The following is a 20923-nucleotide window of genomic DNA, read 5'->3' as shown; positions in this document are numbered from 1 at the left end:
TTGGGAAGGGATCACCTCAGACAGATGGGTGCTGTCAACAGTGTCCACAGGATATTGTATAGAATTACTGCAGCGTCCCCGGAACCATCCTCCACGACAAAGAGTACACTCCTTAGAACATCAGAAGATCCTTCTCGAGGAGATTGCCATTCTGCTAGAAAAGGATGCGATAGAACTCGTCCCAGGACACCAGGTAAACAAGGGTATCTATTCAACTTACTTCCTTGTACCAAAGAAAGATTTGACAATGCGCCCAGTACTGGACTTACGGCCTGCCAACAAGTATGTCAAGCCCCAAAAATTCCGTATGACCACGCTACAAGAGGTAATCACCCTTCTAAAAAAGGGGGATTACATGGCAACCTTGGATATGAAAGATGCTTATTTTCATATTTCCATGCTCCCGGCGCACAGAAAGTACTTGCGCTTCAAGGTGGACAGTCGCCACTACCAATTCAAGGTACTGCCCTTCGGGATAACTTCAGCACCCAGGGTATTCACCAAGGTACTGGCGGTGGCAGCTGCACACCTACGCAGGGAGGCAATCCCAGTGTACCCTTATCTGGACGACTGGCTCATAACGGGGGAAACCCCAGGAATTTGCAGGACAAACATTCAAAGGACTATCGACCTCCTCCACGAATTAGGCTTCTCAATCAACGTAAAGAAGTCAAGCCTAGTGCCAAGCACCTCAAAACAGTTCCTGGGAGCAATCCTAGATACTCAGAAAGGGTTGACCTTCCCTTCGGAAGAGAGAATTCGGAATATACTACTGCAAATTCCACATTATCAGTCCGGTCAACAAATAACGGTACGCAAAGCAATGCGGTTACTGAGCATGATGGCGTCATGCTTTTACCTGGTCCCCCACGCGCGACTGCGCATGCGTCCTATGCAGGAATGGTTGGCGAAACAGTGGTCTCAGGCAAGTGGTCAGTGGGACGATCTAGTGGTCGTTTCGCCAACACTTGTACAGAGCCTACACTGGTGGACAAGAGAGAATCTCGCAAGGGGAAAACCCTTTTACGATCCCGAAGTACAGGCAGTGGTGACTACAGATGCATGCCTGACTGGGTGGGGAGCTCACCATCTCCACCACACAGCTCAGGGTTTCTGGTCTCACTCAGTAGCCAAGAACCACATCAACCTGCTAGAGCTTCTGGCGAGTATTCAGAGCGCTTCGGGCGTTCGAGCCCCATCTAATAAACTTGTCGGTGCAGATCCGGACGGACAGCACGACAGCCATGTTCTATCTGAACAAGCAAGGAGGGACTCGTTCGCCAAATCTGTCCAAGCTTGCCCAGAAAATCTGGATATGGGCACTCAGACGGAACATCTTCCTGTCATCGCAACATGTTCCAGGGGAGCTCAATTCCCTAGCGGATGCTCTAAGCAGAGACTCCCTCCCAGAAGAACACGAATGGGTCCTTCACAGAGAGATCGTAGAAGATCTCTTCTCTCAGTGGGGTTTCCCCACTATAGACTTATTCGCCACAAGCGAAAACAAACAATGCCCAGGATTTGCATCCAGGTTCCCCCAGCCAGACTCCCAAGGGAACGCCCTGTGGATGAATTGGTCAGGGATGTTTGCGTACGCTTTTCCACCAACTCCTCATCAGGAAGGTAGTGTACAAGATGAACAAGGAATCCATGACGCTCATCCTAGTTGCTCCCATGTGGGCGAGACAACCATGGTTTCCACACCTACGCAGGATGGCGGTGTGCAAGCCCATCAAACTCCCAGCCTGGTACAACCTACTGTCCCAGCAACAAGGTCAAACAGTGCACCAGCAACCCAATTCAATGAACCTGGCAGCATGGCTCCTGAGGTCATAGAGTTTGGACATCTCAATTTACCTCAGAGGTGTATGGACATCCTAAAAGAATCCAGGAAACCAAACACAAGGCACTGTTACTTTGACAAGTGGAAGAGATTTGTTATTTGGTGCCAGAATAAACAAATCAACCCGGTTGATTGCACTCCTTCCAACATTGTAACATACATGCTCCACCTGCTGGATGAAGGATTGGTTTTTAACTCTCTGAAAGTACACCTGGCTGCCCTCTCGGCTTACACCACATCCCATAACAAGGTGTCGTGGTGGAAAGTACCAGTAGTTAAAGCCTTCATGGAAGGAGTAAAGAGACTTCACCCTCCTATTTCTAACCCACCGCCAGGATGGGACCTTAATGTGGTGCTAGCTAAGCTCATGGGCCCCCCTTTCGAACCCATGCATAAAAGTAGTCTCAAACACCTGACTTATAAAACTGCCTTCTTAGTAGCCATTACCTCTATAAGAAGGGTCAGTGAAATTCAGGCTCTGTCAGTGCAGGATCCTTTCTTTACTATCCACAAGGACAAACTGGTTTTACGCACACACCCTAGGTTCTCACCTAAATTTATATCTAAATTCCATGTAAACCAGTCCATCGAGCTTCCGGCTTTCTTCCAGAACCCGCAAAGCTCGGCTGAGGTGAAACTACACACCCTAGATGTGCGTAGGGCGGTCCTCTACTATGTAAACAAAACCAGACCGCTAAGGAAAACAGATCAACTGTTTGTCTCCGTAGCTACAGGCAGAGAGGGAGATCGCGTCTCTAAAGGCGCTATCTCGAAGTGGATTATCAACTGTATACAGCTGTGTTACTCTCTTTCTGAAAAAGCTCTGCCTTTTACGCCAAGAGCCCACTCTACTAGAGGCATTGGGGCCACTCTGGCTTTCATTGCAAATGTTCACCTCGACACCATTTGCAAAGCAGCTACTTGGAACTCTATTCACACTTTTACTCAGCATTACTGCATTGACACTCATTCCAAGACAGATACACAAGTGGGACAAGCGGTTCTGAGACACCCGTTTGCTCATGACTCTTCTCACATCCCACCTCCTTCTTCTGGTACTGCTCGCTAATCTATGCACAGCATGTGATCTAAGCAGATTCCACAAGCCTCAGAAGGGATACATTACTCACCGTAATCGTATTTCTGATGCTTGTATCTGCTTAGATTCACATGCGACCCACCCTTCCTCCCCTCCGAGAGAAGGCGCATGATTGCTGGTAGTCTTACCTTTCTGCTTGGATTATCTGTACTCACGCTACTCCTCATGCTTCCTCATGTCAGAAAAAATACAATCTGAGGATCCTAGACGCGTGAGGGATCTTGGGTACAGTCGACGTCACACTAGGGATAGTATTACTGGCACGCCTGTGTCGACGCCCATTTTCGAGTTTCGAAAAACAAACTGTAATACTCCGCAGCTTCCACTAGATGTCGGCCTCTGCACAGCATGTGAATCTAAGCAGATACAAGCATCAGAAATACGATTACGGTGAGTAATGTATCCCATATATATATATATATATATATATATATATATATATATATATATATATATATATATATATATATATATATAAAGCTCTTATCAAGACAACCGTTAAAGTGAGCCGATATTACAATCCAGTAGTTTCTTCTTCAGAGTTCAGCCTAATTAGTACCCATCCTGCGTAATAATCCATTCAGAATGGTTACCTCTGATGATACGATCTGGAGCTGAAATCCCTCACCTGCAACATTGCTTCTCCCACGTGGGTTTCCTCCATAAGCTTGCAATATTTTACTGAGGTCCTCTTGTCAGAAGAAGTTGCGTTCGCCTGTTCCTGCTCAATAAAAGGCAAAGAAGAGGGCCATTGTAGGCTGTGGTTTTATTGATCGCTAGTAGATTTATAAGGTGCTATTTGTGAATCAGTCACTTTTCATAGCTCAATAATACTGAGGACACTCAAGCATGACAATTGTTTTTTTGTGCGAAAAAATAAAATGGTGACCCTGCAATCCTCCCTCCCTCCCCCAATCACTTGGAGATTTTCACATGATTTGGCTTGATTGAGGATATCCACAGCCGAGAACAATTCTGCGAGGGTGGACACTTTAACTGTAATGTTTGAAGGAATTCCTAGACGAATGAAGTGCTCAACAGCTAATTTAGCTCTTACATTTCTCCATAGTAATCTCTCAGCATGAAGCCTTGTTTGGTTGTTCACTTCATCTACCTGTCAAAGTTACCTCTGTTCCCAGGAGCGGGGAAAGTTGAGGACTGGATTATCCGGACATAAACCATTTAGCTGCAGTGTAAAGGGTTTGGGAGTTTTAATTATCAAACGAGGTTCATTCAGTGCACGGAAGCGGAGTATGTTGAACCAATTTTTATTTATCTTTAATGTATTTAGCTCTTAAAATAATTTTTCACACCAAATATAAAAATACAGAATAGATATAAATCATACAAGCATATTTCAACGTTATATACAATTCCTAAAACACAATGTACAGTACGTAACAAATTTGTATTTATAATTTACTTCTAGAAATGAAAACCTAAAGACTTCAATCACCTAAAGTGTATAATTCTTTAGAAAAACAATCGAAATGCATCCCACATTAATCATATTCTGCGATATCAAGTGGATCCATCTCGCTCTCCAATTATCTTCACTGTTAATTATCATAAATTATATAGAGATACATTCAAGGAGACCGTATTAGCTCCTAAACACCATGCCCAGAAAGTACTAGATGTAACTGAGTCAATACTATTTACACATTTTCCATAATGTAACATATAAAATGTTCATTAATGCCGGGCAAGAAATTAGAACATGCCTGTTGGTTTCAGAGTGACAAACCGAACTACAGTCTGCAGTTTGACAAATTCCTAGGTATTTTTAGTCGAGTGCCAGACAGAGTGTGGGTTGTAGATTTACAGGGTAATTCATAGAAATTCGCACAAAAGTGGCGCACAGCGTGCCCGTGCGAATGTCTGCGCCAGCCGCGTGCGCTAAAATCGATTTCCGCGCACAGCGTATTCATGGATTTTCGCATCCAAAACCAGCCGTGGCGCAGCGACCCTGCAGCAGCGCCAGTTACGCCCCCAAGAACGCACTTGCGCAAGGAAAAGCCTTCAAAATCCCCAAATAATCGCAAAGGGCTGCACCAACCCTGGACCAGTTCACAGGGCTGGCAAACAGCAAACGCCAAGCGGGGAACGTGTATTTCAGTGGTTCGCGGGAAGTTCCACACGCGATTGTCCTGTGTACGTGTGCATCAGGGGTGCGTGGGAAGTAACACACGCAAAAGCAGCAGGGTACGTGTATTCCAGGGGTGCGCGGGAAGTATCACACGCAAAAGCAGCAGGGTACGTGTATTTCAGGGGTGCGCGGGAAGTATCACACGCAAAAGCAGCAGGGTATGTGTATTTCAGGGGTGCGCGGGAAGTATCACACGCAAAAACAGCAGGGTACGTGTATTCCAGGGGTGCACGGGAAGTATCACACGCAAAAGCAGCAGGGTACGCGTATCTCAGGGGTGCGCGGGAAGTATCACACGCGATTCCATCAGGGTACGTGTATTTCAGGGGTGCGCGGGAAGTATCACACGCAAAAGCAGCAGGGTACGTGCATCTCAGGGGTGCGCGGGAAGTATCACACGCGATTCCATCAGGGTACGTGTATTCCAGGGGTGCGCAGGGAGCACCACACGTGAATTGCACGTGTGGGTCCTCCCAGGTGTTCCCTCTACACCCTCCACGGCCCCTGCAGGTGGCCCACACCACAGGGGCCTACCCTGCACATGTCCTGCAGGCACCCCATCCACCATGGCCATGCCCCCCAGCCAACCCACATGTCACCTTGCACTACTGCCCACCAACGCATGTCCCCCTGCACCCCAGCCACCAGGGGCAGCCTCCACCAGGCCCCCACTCATGTCAACCACCACCCCCACCCCCCAGCAGTGCAGGGGCAGCCTCCACCAGGCCCCCATCCATGTCTACCACCACCCCCACCCCCCAGCCACCAGGGGCAGCCTCCACCAGGCTCCCACACATGTCCCCCTGCACCCCCACCCCCCAGCCACCAGGGGCAGCCTCCACCAGGCCCCCACCCATGTCTACCACCACCCCCACCCCCCAGCAGTGCAGGGGCAGACTCCACCAGGCCCCCACTCATGTCTACCAGCCAACATGTCACCACAATGTAGATCCCTGGCCCTTATGGTCAGCCTCCAAATGGCAAACACCCACCCGAGTATTGCATCCACCCACTTAGAAATTGCAAAAACATGACAGAAGCCCAATTGCAAGTTTTGAAATGAACACATGTCCCTCACATACACCCAATGGGTGTCAGTGAATGTCAAAACCCATATCATGATATGCATGAAACCAATGAGATGATACTACACATTGAACTTTGAAGAAAAAATATGTATTAAAAGCAACATAAATTGAATCAAAAATAAACAAACAATAATAGAAATTTAACCAAAAAAAAAAACAGCAGGCCCGTGAAAAAATGAAAACCATTGCTCCATGGCGAAATCATAATAAAAATTGAAAATCCAAAAGTCAACTATGTACAGATAACTATCCAGGGTCCATGATCCCAACCGAAGAAATGAAACCTATCTAATAACACTACCTAAAAAAAATAACTATATACAAAAATGTGGCCCATTGTCCAAAAGGTCCAAAAATAAAGCCAAACCAAAGGAAACCTAACACTAACTAAATAACTATTTACAAGGGCAGCGGGCTAGTCCGACGGCTCACTTCGGGATGTTGCGGGCCAGGGCATCATCGAACTCCTGCTCAATGTCCCGGAGGCGCTCCTCCTCCATGGCCCCGAGGGTCCGCAGGGCCGTCCACATGTTCCCCCCAAACTCCCTGCGGATTGCCTCGAGGCACTCGGCACGCCTCAGGGCCCTCTGCATGGAGTTCTCCGCCCTGACCATCGTGAGCCGTGCCTCTTCCGCCCGCTGCCGCTCCGCATCTATGGCGTGGCCCAACCGCTGCCACACGGAAGACACTTCCCGTCCTGGGTCCTCCTGCCCTCCGGCCGATGCCTGCCCCTCCGATGTGGAAGGCCCCGAGCCATCATGGCTCCCACCACGTTGCTGCTGCTGCGCCTCTGCCCGTGCACTGCCTCCTGCTGCCTGCACATCCTCCGCTGGCTGGGGTGCAGTCGTTGATGTGGCCACCCCTGCTGGACGTCCGACTCCCGACTGTGGCAGGGATGCCTCCTCCACCAGCCTGGCCGCACCGTCAGAGGCAGCTCCACAGGGCACCCAGGTGACTGATGGGTGGGAAGATGGCATGGAGGACGACTGGCGCATAGGGGGTTCAGTTGAAGAGGGGGTCGTAGCAAGCCCCATCAAACGGAGGAATCCGGCCTGGGTGACCTGTCCCAGTAGGCCGACGCGGTCAACGAGCCATTCGAGATGACGTGCAGTCTCCTCATGAAAAGACTGCAGGTCACCTCGCATGGCCCGTTGACGCAACGCCACACCAGTCAGGACAGGCTCAACCCGGACCCGGATAGCCACGTCCGCAGGCAGAGGAAGGCCAGTTGTCGTGAGCTCATCCCCTGCCTGAAAACGGGTCTGGACGTAGGCATCCCTGCTGGTGCAAGATGATGCAGTGACAGGATCAGGGACAGGATTACACACAGGCACCTCCGCGGCGACCTGTGCTGCCTCCTGTCCCTGGTCCTGCACTGCACCACTAGCACCAGTGGAATCCCCACCTCCAGACCCCCTCTCTGTTGCTTGCACGGCCTCCTCCTCCACCAAACCCCCCCACCAACCTGGATGACTCCGTGTCATCTTCCCCTGTTGGGCCCTGTGGGGTCCCAGCTGCGCCTTCTGCTGCCGAGGAGTCCAACTCCAACCTCCGCCTCTTGGCCCTCCCCCGGCAGCTGCGGCCTGGGACACGGCACCGGACTCCTCACTCCCCGACAAGATCACAACCTGGGAGGGGAGCCGGGCCTTGCCTCTCCGGCTGGCGGTGCGATCCCCGCCACTGTGCTCCACAGCACCTTCTCCGCCCTCTTCATCATTTGACGCTGCAGACAGGGAGAAATTAAACACAGGCATCAGGGCACTGTACAATGGACACATACACACATGACAGTTGCACATGAGTGGCATTGGCAAAGCTCAGACATGGCATCACAATCGGCAACACACATGTCATTTCAACTTGCACACATGAGCCATACCACAGCCACATCCCAACTGCCAGCACCATCCATACACATACAACAGCATGAGCAGGCAAAGGTGAGCCAGACATCACATGCAACACAGGGAGTGCACTACACATGCACGCACACCACCACACTTGCATGCATGTGTACACCTCAGCCAACTGTTGCAGTGTTCCGATGGGCATCCATGTCACATCTGCCAATCAGGCTTCCACATCCCGCTGTCACATGCATCCATGTTGCATCACTGTTGCACCCTTGTCAAATACACACACATGCACATGCACAGAGCAGCTGAAAACAACATATATGCGTGACATCACGAACATGCCCACTTACATACACATTCATCCAAACATGTGTGCCCACACAACTGCATTTGGCATGCAAGCCTACACACACAAGCACCATCCATGTCTCACACATGACAGCCCTCGCATGTGTTAGCCTCACAGCCCTGTACCCCACCCATACTCGGCCCCATACAAACAGATGTGCAACCAGCACACTACTGGCACATCACCACATGCCCAGCTTACAATCATGATGCATGTACACTTACCGCTCGACTCCAGACGGGTCTGCCTCTCAAGGACCTGGACGTGGAGCGCTGGGGATATGCGTTCCAGGACCCTCATCTGATCTTCCGACAAGTGGCCCGGCACCCCTTAGCATCCGCTGCCTTCAAGAGGCGCCAGGCCTTGTTCAGGGTCCTGGACCTGAAGTCCTCCCAGCGCTTCTCGACATGTTGGAAGTCGCGGACTGCCACCCCCTCTGCGTTGATGGCAGTCACGATGTCCGTCCAGATCCGAGTCCGTCCTTCCTTGTCGGCGCGCACACTTCCGTAGAGGGCATCATACTGCCCCAGGACTTGCTCCACCAGGACACCAACTTCCCTGTCACTGAAGCTGGTGCCCCTCTGCCTCTCTGGCTGGGGGTTGTCAGTGGTGCCAGATGTTGCAGTGCCCGACATGACAACCCCAGAGGCAGGAGTGGGTGGGCAACTGGGTCTTGGGGCTGGGCTGTGGAGCGATGGAATCCCAGTCGGGAGTCTTCGGTTCCAGCAGGGGTGGTCACAGCAACAGCACCCCTGGCTGATGTGCAGGCAGCAAATGGCAAGGCACGTGGGCAGCAGGCAGTCAGGCAGCAGCAGATGGCAGGTGGGAGCATGCTCGGGGCTCTGGGGGCCAGTAATTCGGCCTTCTGGGCAGGAGCGTGGCCTTCCATGTGCTTACGCGTGGCCAGCTTGATACGGAGTAATTTGGCACGTGAAAATCCTGCACGTCTGCGTGTGAATCGAGGAAAGGCCCTTAGCGCGTATGCACGTCAGCACGCATATGCGATTTCATTGGACCAATGGCCCTTAGCACGTAAGCGCTTCTGTGACGTGACGCGCGCGGGTGTTTCCCTCATTACACGTGATGACAGAGCACACGTGGATTTCCACCAATCGCGTGTGGAACTTCCTGCGCACCCCAGAAATACACGTACCCAGGCCAATCATGTGTACGCTCACTTCCCTCCAATTACACGCGATGACACTCGGACGTGCAGTTTTACCAAGTGTGCTCGCATATGCGATTTCATTGGCCCAAAGGCCACCATGCGCAGCTGTGACGTCACGCGCATGGCCGTAGAGAATGGCGCGTGTAAAAATCAAGAGATACACGTCCGAGTGTCAAAGCGCATAATTGGTGGAAATGTCCTCATCGCGTATGCGCGTCTGTGACGTGGATATAAAAGGTACGTGTAGAACGCCATTTCCTTGTACATGCTTTTCGTGGAGAGCGAGTGGGTGAATTCTGTACTTCTTGTCGGTTCACACGCGATTTACTTCACGGCGTTTCCAGTTCGTACTCCCTGTTACCTCTGACAGCTTTTTCTCTTTTCCTCTTTTTCCTGGGCCTGGTTCCTCAAACAGCGTTCCCTTCTACTGTTGTCCTGTCTCCTCAGACAGCGTACAATTCTTCTTTTGGCGGGGGTGTTGCCAACGCGCATATTTTTCACGCTTTTGTTCCTGGCAGACGGTGAGTCGCGCACGTATTTAACATCTGTGCTTGCCCCGTGTGTCGCGTACCCCTTCAGAGGTCATTCTAGGCTGCGTGTGACACGCATATGTTCATTCTTGTGTTTATGGGTGCCACAGCGCAGTGCAGGTTTATTTTTCCACGCACGTGGTCTAGGAGGGGTTGCGTGCACCTTACTTCGCTTTTTTGGGGTGCCTGTGCATTGCGTGACCCGTCATCTTTCCCCAGGGGTGACATACAGCCTTGCTAGAGCACTAGGGTACGATTACCATCTGGTACCCAACCCCTTTGACCCCCAATTGCCCAGGACAATAGTTCACATCGACTCCCATACGCACAATAACTTCAGTGCCATGGCTGGAAGGCGACCAAGCCGTAAGGGTGGCAAAGGTGGCCGAGCCCCAAGTGGTGGCCGTGGTGGATCCAGTAGGGGACGTGGCTGTGACTTGCAGGGTGCCCCTAGCCCCCCATATGTGGAGGAGCAGTCAGGGACACCCATGCCCCCCCCCGGTTGAGGTTACCGTGGCTGACACCATCCATGCTCAGCCCTTGTTGGACCAGCCCACTGTGGAACCAGACCTGGCACAGGGTGACTCCATGGCTGACTTCCAGGTCAGCAGGTCTAGGCCACGTGCGCCGGTGAACGTTGGTGTCATCAGGCCACGTGGATCAGGGGCAGCTAGGTCATCTGCTGCCCCGCGTAGGCAGGCTGGGGAGGCTGCAGGGGCAGCTGCGGCTCCATCCACCCCACCTCTCACACACCCATCCAGGACAGTGTCGGTCCAAGTCCATCATGCTGACATTCCCCCTGACACCATCACACTTGAGCTAATGCCTGCACCAACTCCCATGCTGAGTGTGCAATCCCACGCTCCTGCCCCTAGTGTCCAGAGCGGCGTAGGACACTCAGGATCCCCACCACCTTCCAAGCGGAAGAGGAAGAGTGCTCGTCCAGTAGAGGCTGATGCCCCAGACACGGCTACACAGTCTGGCCCGTCAAGGAAGCCCAGCTTCAATGAGGCCGAACTGAATGCACTTGTAGAGTATGTGTCCGCACATGACCGCAAAATGGTGATTGTTGCAGGATCCAAGACCACACCCGCACAACTTCAGGCACACTGGCAGACCATTGCGGACATCATAAGTGCCCTTGGAATCGTGAGGCGCACAGCTAATGAATGCTACAAGCGCTGGAATGACCTGAAGCGCAGGGCAAAGAATAAGCTGGCCTCAAGTCATGCTGCAACTCTAGTGACTGGAGGTGGGTCTCCAGCAGACGACATAGAACTCACTCCACATGAGCAGGTTGCTGGGACCTACGTCACAGAGGAACAGATCCAAGGCGTGGGAGAACTGGCAGATTACGAGGCATTGTCCGGTGAGTGCACATGCATGTGTGTGTCATCCATGTGCATGGTGTGTGTGGGAGGGCTTCTGTTTGGGTGCCAGGGGAGGGTGTGTGTGCCTGAGTGGTTTGGGTCACCCATGTGCCTCTTCCTATACATTCTTGGCACCAGCATTTGGGTATAGCAGTATCCCTTCGGCCAACATTAGACATCCAGCCAACACCACACCAGTTGCCCTTGGAGTGTCATCTTGCCACAACACTGTTGCTTATTTACCTCTGTTTATTCAGGCAGATTGTTTGCATACCACCACTTTTACTCGGGATTTCTCAGTCCTATTGTCACATGTCTGACATGGCTATGGTACAGTGGACTGGCTCAGTTTCCTGGACATGATTAGTTTAGACATGTCCCTGTGCTATAGGACCATTTTTGACTGGCAGCTGCAGGTTAAACATTTGAACCATTACAATGAAAATAAACAATTATATGAGCAAACTGGACTGAATGAACATTTGGTGACCTCCTCCCTCTTCACTTCATGGCTAGGGTACATGCCATCTGTGTGATGGCATGTGTATTTGACCTGCCAATCACTGGCCAATGTGTGATGCCACTGCTAGGCAGCATGCAGCAAATGTGTTCATCTTCCATCTTGGTGTCATCAATGTGTGCCATCTGCCTCCCCATCACACGCAGTGACGGTGCATGCATGGGAGTGTTTTAGTCATGTGGGACATGTGTCAATCAAGTACTGTTTCTGTAGCCTCTCAGCCCTAATTGTGTGCCATAGTGCTAATGCCTGTTTCCATTTGTTTTCTTTTATGTCTTTGCAGGGGAAGACGCACTTGATACTGCTGGGGTTGTGGAGATGGTGCAGACCCAGGAGGGGTCTGAGGGCCGACCGACCACCAGTGAGGGACGTGGTGTGGTGGTGGGTGAGAACCCACAACTGCTGCAGGTCGTGCTCTTAAGGGGTGTCTCTGGCTGCACCTCCCCCGAGCTGTATTCAGGTGTCGATTCGGATGATGAGACCTACGTGCCGTCGCAGGTGAGTGTTCCTGGGAGGGATTCTGTTCTGTCCGACCCACCTGCACCAGGGTTAGAACCCTCAATGGGGATGTCAGTGTTGGCAGGTACGCCTTTGGTGGTTACGGATGCAGGGTCACACTCTGCGACATCTGATCCTGTTCCTGAGCCAGCAGATCAGAGGGGGAATGCAGTCCTGCAGCCTCAGGCAGTGCTGGCAAAGCAAGGCGCAATTCGCCTTGCCCCAGACAGGTGTGGTGCCCGCCGACGTGGTGTCTGTACGCCACCTGGCAATACCGCATGGGAGCAATCCATTTACGGTATGGCAACCCAACAGGCAGCATCATCAGAGATGATGGCTCAGGCCATAGATAGGGTGGCCACTTCCATTGTCCCCCCCCGAAAGGCTGATGGAGAGACTACAGCAGGCAACCGACTCCATCTGCCAGTCACACAGGGAGGACATGTTGGCGTCCGACAGGTACAGGCAGGCGGTACTGGCGATTTTGCAGGAAGCCATCTCCATAGAGTCCCAGGGCCACAGGAAAGGGGGTGCAGGGGGACATGTGTGGGAGCCTGGTGGAGGCTGCCCCTGCACTGCCGGAGCGTGGGGGTGGTGGTAGACATGAGTGGGGGCCTGGTGGAGGCTGCCCCTGGTGGCTGGGGGGTGGGGGTGCAGGGGGACATGGGTGGGGGCCTGGTGGAGGCTGCCCCTGCACTGCTGGGGGGTGGGGGTGGTGGTAGACATGAGTGGGGGCCTGGTGGAGGCTGCCCCTGGTGGCTGGGGGGTGGGGGCGCAGGGGGACATGTGTGGGAGCCTGGTGGAGGCTGCCCCTGCACTGCTGGGAGGTGGAGGGGGTGGTAGACATGAGTGGGGGCCTAGTGGAGGCTACCCCTGGTGGCTGGGGGGTGGGGGTGGTGGTAGACATGGGTGGGGGCCTAGTGGAGGCTGCCCCTGCACTGCTGGGGGGTGGGGTGGTGGTAGACATGGGTGGGGGCCTGGTGGAGGCTGCCCCTGCATGCTGGGGGGTGGGGGTGCAGGGGGACATGTGTGGGAGCCTGGTGGAGGCTGCCCCTTGGTGACTGGGGGGTGGGGGTGCAGGGGGACATGTGTGGGAGCCTGGTGGAGGCTGCCCCTGCACTGCTGGGGGGTGGGGGTGGTGGTAGACATGAGTGGGGGTCTGGTGGAGGCTGCCCCTGCACTGCTGGGGGGTGGGGGTGATAGGGGACATGAGTGGGGGCCTGGTGGAGGCTGCCCCTGGTGGCTGGGGGGTGGGGGTGCAGGGGGACATGTGTGGGAGCCTGGTGGAGGCTGCCCCTGGTGGCTGGGGGTGGTGGTAGACATGGATGGGGGCCTGGTGGAGGCTGCCCCTGCACTGCTGGGGGTTGGGGGTGGTGGTTGACATGAGTGGGGGCCTGGTGGAGGCTGCCCCTGCACTGCTGGGGGGTGGGGGTGATGGGAGGCATGGGTGGGGGCCTGGTGGAGGCTGCCCCTGCACTGCTGGGGGGTGGGGGTGGTGGTAGACATGGGTGGGGGCCTGGTGGAGGCTGCCCCTGCACTGCTGGGGGGTGGGGGTGGTGGTAGACATGGGTGGGGGCATGGTGGAGGCTGCCCCTGCACTTCTGGGGGGTGGGGGTGGTGGTAGACATGAGTGGGGGCATGGTGGAGGCTGCCCCTGGTGGCTGGGGTGTAGGGGGACATGTGTGGGAGCCTGGTGGAGGCTGCCCCTGCACTGCTGGGGGGTGGGGGTGGTGGTAGACATGAGTGGGGGCCTGGTGGAGGCTGCCCCTGGTGGCTGGGGGGTGGGGGTAGACATGGGTGGGGGCCTGGTGGAGGCTGCCCCTGCACTGCTGGGGGGTGGGGGTGGTGGTAGACATGGGTGGGGGCCTGGTGGAGGCTGCCCCTGGTGGCTGGGGGGTGGGGGGGGTGGGAGACATGGGTGGGGGCCTGGTGGAGGCTGCCCCTGCACTGCTGGGGGGTGGGGCTGGTGGTAGACATGGGTGGGGGCCTGGTGGAGGCTGCCCCTGCACTGCTGGGGGGTGGGGGTGATAGGGGACATGAGTGGGGGCCTGGTGGAGGCTGCCCCTGGTGGCTGGGGGTGGGGGTGATAGGGGACATGAGTGGGGGCCTGGTGGAGGCTGCCCCTGCTGGCTGGGGGGTGGAGGTGCAGGGAGACATGAGTCGGACATGAGTGGGGGCCTGGTGGAGGCTGCCCCTGCACTGCTGGCGGGTGGGGGGTGGTAGACATGGGTGGGGGCCTGGTGGAGGCTGCCCCTGCACTGCTGGGGGGTGGGGGTGGTGGTAGACATGAGTGGGGGCCTGGTGGAGGCTGCCCCTGGTGGCTGGGGGGTGGGGGTGCAGGGGGACATGTGTGGGAGCCTGGTGGAGGCTGCCCCTGCACTGCTGGGGGGTGGGGGTGGTGGTAGACATGAGTGGGGGCCTGGTGGAGGCTGCCCCTGGTGGCTGGGGGGGGTGGTGGTAGACATGGGTGGGGGCCTGGTGGAGGCTGCCCCTGCACTGCTGGGGGGTGGGGGTGGTGGTAGACATGAGTGGGGGCCTGGTGGAGGCTGACCCTGGTGGCTGGGGGGTGGGGGTGCAGGGGGACATGTGTGGGAGCCTGGTGGAGGCTGCCCCTGCACTGCTGGGGGGTGGGGGTGGTGGTAGACATGAGTGGGGGCCTGGTGGAGGCTGCCCCTGCACTGCTGGGGGGTGGGGGTGGTGGTAGACATGGGTGGGGGCCTGGTGGAGGCTGCCCCTGCACTGCTGGGGGGTGGGGGTGGTGGTAGACATGGGTGGGGGCCTGGTGGAGGCTGCCCCTGCACTGCTGGGGGTGGGGGTGGTGGTAGACATGAGTGGGGGCCTGGTGGAGGCTGCCCCTGGTGGCTGGGGGGTGGGGGTGCAGGGGGACATGTGTGGGAGCCTGGTGGAGGCTGCCCCTGCACTGCTGGGGGGTGGAGGTGGTGGTAGACATGAGTGGGGGCCTGGTGGAGACTGCCCCTGCACTGCTGGGGGGTGGGGGTGGTGGTAGACATGGGTGGGGGCCTGGTGGAGGCTGCCCCTGCACTGCTGGGGGATGGGGGGGTGGAAGACATGGATGGGAGCCTGGTGGAGGCTGCCCCTGGTGGCTGGGGGGTGCGGGTGCAGGGGGACATGTGTGGGAGCCTGGTGGAGGCTGCCCCTGCACTGCTGGAGGGTGGGGGGTGGTGGTAGACATGAGTGGGGGCCTGGTGGAGGCTGCCCCTGCACTGCTGGGGGGTGGGGGTGATAGGGGACATGAGTGGGGGCCTGGTGGAGGCTGCCCCTGGTGGCTGGGGGCGATAGGGGACATGAGTGGGGGCCTGGTGGAGGCTGCCCCTGGTGGCTGGGGGGTGGAGGTGCAGGGAGACATGAGTTGGACATGAGTGGGGGCCTGGTGGAGGCTGCCCCTGCACTGCTGGGGGGTGGGGGTGGTGGTAGACATGGGTGGGGGCCTGGTGGAGGCTGCCCCTGGTGGCTGGGGAGTGGGGGTGATAGGGGACATGAGTGGGGGCCTGGTGTAGGCTGCCCCTGGTGGCTGGGGGGTGGGGGTGCAGGGGGACATGTGTGGGACCCTGGTGGAGGCTGCCCCTGCACTGCTGAGGGGTGGGGGTGATAGGGGACATGAGTGGGGGCCTGGTGTAGGCTGCCCCTGGTGGCTGGGGGGTGGGGGTGCAGGGGGACATGTGTGGGAGCCTGGCGGAGGCTAACCCTGCACTGCTGAGGGGTGGGGGTGATAGGGGACATGAGTGGGGGCCTGGTGTAGGCTGCCCCTGGTGGCTGGGGGGTGGGGGTGCAGGGGGACATGTGTGGGAGCCTGGCGGAGGCTAACCCTGGTGGTGGCTGGGGGGTCGGGGTGCAGGGGGACATGTGTGGGAGCCTGGTGGAGGCTGCCCCTGGTGGCTGGGGGGTGGGGGTGCAGGGGGACATGTGTGGGAGCCTGGTGGAGGCTGCCCCTGCACTGCTGGGGGGTGGGGGTGTGGTGGTAGACATGGGTGGGGGCCTGGTGGAGGCTGCCCCTGCACTTCTGGGGGGTGGGGGTGGTGGTAAACATGAGTGGGGGCCTGGTGGAGGCTGCCCCTGGTGGCTGGGGTGTAGGGGGACATGTGTGGGAGCCTGGTGGAGGCTGCCCCTGCACTGCTGGGGGGTGGGGGTGGTGGTAGACATGAGTGGGGGCCTGGTGGAGGCTGCCCCTGGTGGCTGGGGGGTGGGGGTAGACATGGGTGGGGGCCTGGTGGAGGCTGCCCCTGCACTGCTGGGGGGTGGGGGTGGTGGTAGACATGGGTGGGGGCCTGGTGGAGGCTGCCCCTGGTGGCTGGGGGGTGGGGGGGTGGGAGACATGGGTGGGGGCCTGGTGGAGGCTGCCCCTGCACTGCTGGGGGGTGGGGCTGGTGGTAGACATGGGTGGGGGCCTGGTGGAGGCTGCCCCTGCACTGCTGGGGGGTGGGGGTGATAGGGGACATGAGTGGGGGCCTGGTGGAGGCTGCCCCTGGTGGCTGGGGGTGGGGGTGATAGGGGACATGAGTGGGGGCCTGGTGGAGGCTGCCCCTGGTGGCTGGGGGGTGGAGGTGCAGGGAGACATGAGTCGGACATGAGTGGGGGCCTGGTGGAGGCTGCCCCTGCACTGCTGGCGGGTGGGGGGTGGTAGACATGGGTGGGGGCCTGGTGGAGGCTGCCCCTGCACTGCTGGGGGGTGGGGTGGTGGTAGACATGAGTGGGGGCCTGGTGGAGGCTGCCCCTGGTGGCTGGGGGGTGGGGGTGCAGGGGGACATGTGTGGGAGCCTGGTGGAGGCTGCCCCTGCACTGCTGGGGGGTGGGGGTGGTGGTAGACATGAGTGGGGGCCTGGTGGAGGCTGCCCCTGGTGGCTGGGGGGGGGTGGTGGTAGACATGGGTGGGGGCCTGGTGGAGGCTGCCCCTGCACTGCTGGGGGGTGGGGGTGGTGGTAGACATGAGTGGGGGCCTGGTGGAGGCTGACCCTGGTGGCTGGGGGTGCAGGGGGACATGTGTGGGAGCCTGGTGGAGGCTGCCCCTGCACTGCTGGGGGGTGGGGGTGGTGGTAGACATGAGTGGGGGCCTGGTGGAGGCTGCCCCTGCACTGCTGGGGGGTGGGGGTGGTGGTGGTAGACATGGGTGGGGGCCTGGTGGAGGCTGCCCCTGCACTGCTGGGGGGTGGGGGTGGTGGTAGACATGGGTGGGGGCCTGGTGGAGGCTGCCCCTGCACTGCTGGGGGTGGGGGTGGTGGTAGACATGAGTGGGGGCCTGGTGGAGGCTGCCCCTGGTGGCTGGGGGGTGGGGGTGCAGGGGGACATGTGTGGGAGCCTGGTGGAGGCTGCCCCTGCACTGCTGGGGGGTGGAGGTGGTGGTAGACATGAGTGGGGGCCTGGTGGAGACTGCCCCTGCACTGCTGGGGGGTGGGGGTGGTGGTAGACATGGGTGGGGGCCTGGTGGAGGCTGCCCCTGCACTGCTGGGGGATGGGGGGGTGGTAGACTTGAGTGGGGGCCTGGTGGAGGCTGCTTCCCTCTGCACTGCTGGGGGGTGGGGGTGGTGGTAGACATGGGTGGGGGCCTGGTGGAGGCTGCCCCTGCACTGCTGGGGGATGGGGGGGTGGAAGACATGGATGGGGGCCTGGTGGAGGCTGCCCCTGGTGGCTGGGGGGTGCGGGTGCAGGGGGACATGTGTGGGAGCCTGGTGGAGGCTGCCCCTGCACTGCCGGAGGGTGGGGGGTGGTGGTAGACATGAGTGGGGGCCTGGTGGAGGCTGCCCCTGCACTGCTGGGGGGTGGGGGTGATAGGGGACATGAGTGGGGGCCTGGTGGAGGCTGCCCCTGGTGGCTGGGGGGTGGGGGCGATAGGGGACATGAGTGGGGGCCTGGTGGAGGCTGCCCCTGGTGGCTGGGGGGTGGAGGTGCAGGGAGACATGAGTTGGACATGAGTGGGGGCCTGGTGGAGGCTGCCCCTGCACTGCTGGGGGGTGGGGGTGGTGGTAGACATGGGTGGGGGCCTGGTGGAGGCTGCCCCTGGTGGCTGGGGAGTGGGGGTGATAGGGGACATGAGTGGGGGCCTGGTGGAGGCTGTGGCTGGGGGGTGGGGGTGCAGGGGGACATGGGTGGGGGCCTGGTGGAGGCTGCCCCTGCACTGCTGAGGGGTGGGGGTGATAGGGGACATGAGTGGGGGCCTGGTGTAGGCTGCCCCTGGTGGCTGGGGGGTGGGGGTGCAGGGGGACATGTGTGGGAGCCTGGCGGAGGCTAACCCTGGTGGTGGCTGGGGGGTGGGGGTGCAGGGGGACATGTGTGGGAGCCTGGTGGAGGCTGCCCCTGGTGGCTGGGGGTGCAGGGGGACATGTGTGGGAGCCTGGTGGAGGCTGCCCCTGCACTGCTGGGGGGTGGGGGTGTGGTGGTAGACATGGGTGGGGGCCTGGTGGAGGCTGCCCCTGCACTGCTGGGGGGTGGGGGTGGTGGTAGACATGGGTGGGGGCCTGGTGGAGGCTGCCCCTGGTGGCTGGGGGTGGTGGTAGACATGGGTGGGAGCCTGGTGGAGGCTGCCCCTGCACTGCTGGGGGGTGGGGGTGGTGGTAGACATGGGTGGGGGCCTGGTGGAGGCTGCTCCTTGTGGCTGGGGGGTGGGGGTGATAGGGGACATGAGTGGGGGCCTGGTGGAGGCTGCCCCTGGTGGCTGGGGGGTGGGGTTGCAAGGGGACATGTGTGGGAGCCTGGTGGAGGTTGCCCCTGCACTGCTGGTGGGTGGGGGTGGTGGTAGACATGAGTGGGGGCCTGGTGGAGGCTGCCCCTGCACTGCTAGGGGGTGGGGGTGGTGGTAGACATGAGTGGGGGCCTGGTGGAGGCTGCCCCTGGTGGGTGGGGGGTGGGGGTGCAGGGGGACATGTGTGGGAGCCTGGTGGAGGCTGCCCCTGGTGGCTGGGGGGTGGGGGTGGTGGTAGACATGGGTGAGGGCCTGGTGGAGGCTGCCCCTGCACTGCTGGGGGGTGGTGGTAGACATGGGTGGGGCCTGGTGGAGGCTGCCCCTGCACTGCTGGGGGGTGGGGGTGGTGGTAGACATGGGTGGGGGCCTGGTGGAGGCTGCCCCTGGTGGCGGCTGGGGGGTGGGGGTGGTGGTAGACATGGGTGGGGGCCTGGTGGAGGCTGCCCTGGCACTGCTGGGGGGTGGGGGTGGTGGTAGACATGGATGGGGGCCTGGTGGAGGCTGCCCCTGCACTGCTGGGGGGTGGGGATGGTGGTAGACATGAGTGGGGCCTGGTGGAGGCTGCCCCTGCATTGCTGGGGGGTGGGGGTGGTGGTAGACATGGATGGGGGCCTGGTGGAGGCTGTCCCTGCACTGCTGGGGGGTGGGGGTGGTGGGAGGCATGAGTGGGGGCCTGGTGGAGGCTGCCCCTGGTGGCTGGGGGTGCAGGGGGACATGTGTGGGAGCCTGGTGGAGGCTGCCCCTGGTGGCTGGGGGTGCAGGGGGACATGTGTGGGAGCCTGGTGGAGGCTGCCCCTGCACTGCTGTGGGGTGGGGGTGATAGGGGACATGAGTGGGGACCTGGTGGAGGCTGCCCCTGGTGGCTGGGGGGTGGGGGTGGTGGTTGACATGAGTGGGGGCCTGGTGGAGGCTGACTCTGGTGGCTGGGGGGTGGGGGTGTAGGGGGACATGTGTGGGAGCCTGGTGGAGGCTGCCCCTGCACTGCTGGGGGGTGAGGGTGGTGGTAGACATGAGTGGGGGCCTGGTGGAGGCTGCCCCTGGTGGCTGGGGGGTGGTGGTAGACATGGGTGGGGGCCTGGTGGAGGATGCCCCTGCACTGCTGGGGGGTGGGATGGTGGTAGACATGGGTGGGGGCCTGGTGGAGGCTGCCCCCGCACTGCTGGGGGGTGGGGGTGGTGGTAGACATGGATGGGGGCCTGGTGGAGGCTGCCCCTGGTGGCTGGGGGTGGGGGTGCAGGGGGACATGTGTGGGAGCCTGGTGGAGGCTGCCCCTGGTGGCTGGGGGGTGGGGGTGATAGGGGACATGAGTGGGGGCCTGGTGGAGGCTGCCCCTGGTGGCTGGGGGGTGGAGGTGCAGGGAGACATGAATGGACATGAGTGGGGGGCTGGTGGAGGCTGCCCCTGCACTGCTGGGGGGTGGGGGTGGTGGTAGACATGGGTGGGGGCCTGGTGGAGGCTGCCCCTGGTGGCTGGGGGGTGGGGGTGGTGGTAGACATGGGTGGGGGCCTGGTGGAGGCTGCCCCTGCACTGCTGGGGGGTGGGGGTGGTGGTAGACATGAGTGGGGGCCTGGTGGAGGCTGCCCCTGGTGGCTGGGGGGTGGGGGTGCAGGGGGACATGTGTGGGAGCCTGGTGGAGGCTGCCCCTGCACTGCTGGGGGGTGGAGGTGGTGGTAGACATGAGTGGGGGCCTGGTGGAGGCTACCTCTGGTGGCTGGGGGGTGGGTGTGGTGGTAGACATGGGTGGGGGCCTAGTGGAGGC

General features: G+C 59.0%; 1 protein-coding gene across 4 annotated transcripts in view; it reads right to left on the bottom strand.

Annotated features, from left to right (window-relative positions):
- The window catches only part of CHPT1 (choline phosphotransferase 1), a 759006-nt gene that overhangs the window by 130729 nt on the left and 607354 nt on the right, over nucleotides 1–20923 (bottom strand). For 2 of the 4 annotated variants that reach the window (XM_069629892.1, XR_011281924.1), the window contains one exon: nucleotides 3571–3663. The exons of the other annotated variants lie outside the window; for them this stretch is intronic. In XM_069629892.1, coding sequence (XP_069485993.1) covers nucleotides 3571–3663 — 93 coding nt within the window. Of the gene's footprint in view, nucleotides 1–3570; nucleotides 3664–20923 lie in introns of those variants that run through there. 4 annotated transcript variants of the gene reach the window in all.

This window comes from Ambystoma mexicanum, chromosome 12 (genome assembly GCF_040938575.1).
Source record: "Ambystoma mexicanum isolate Mex_15411 chromosome 12, UKY_AmexF1_1, whole genome shotgun sequence".
NCBI classification, from domain to species: domain Eukaryota; kingdom Metazoa; phylum Chordata; class Amphibia; order Caudata; family Ambystomatidae; genus Ambystoma; species Ambystoma mexicanum.
The sequence above is the reverse complement of the archived record's forward strand: the minus strand, read 5'-3'. Positions and strand labels throughout refer to the sequence as shown.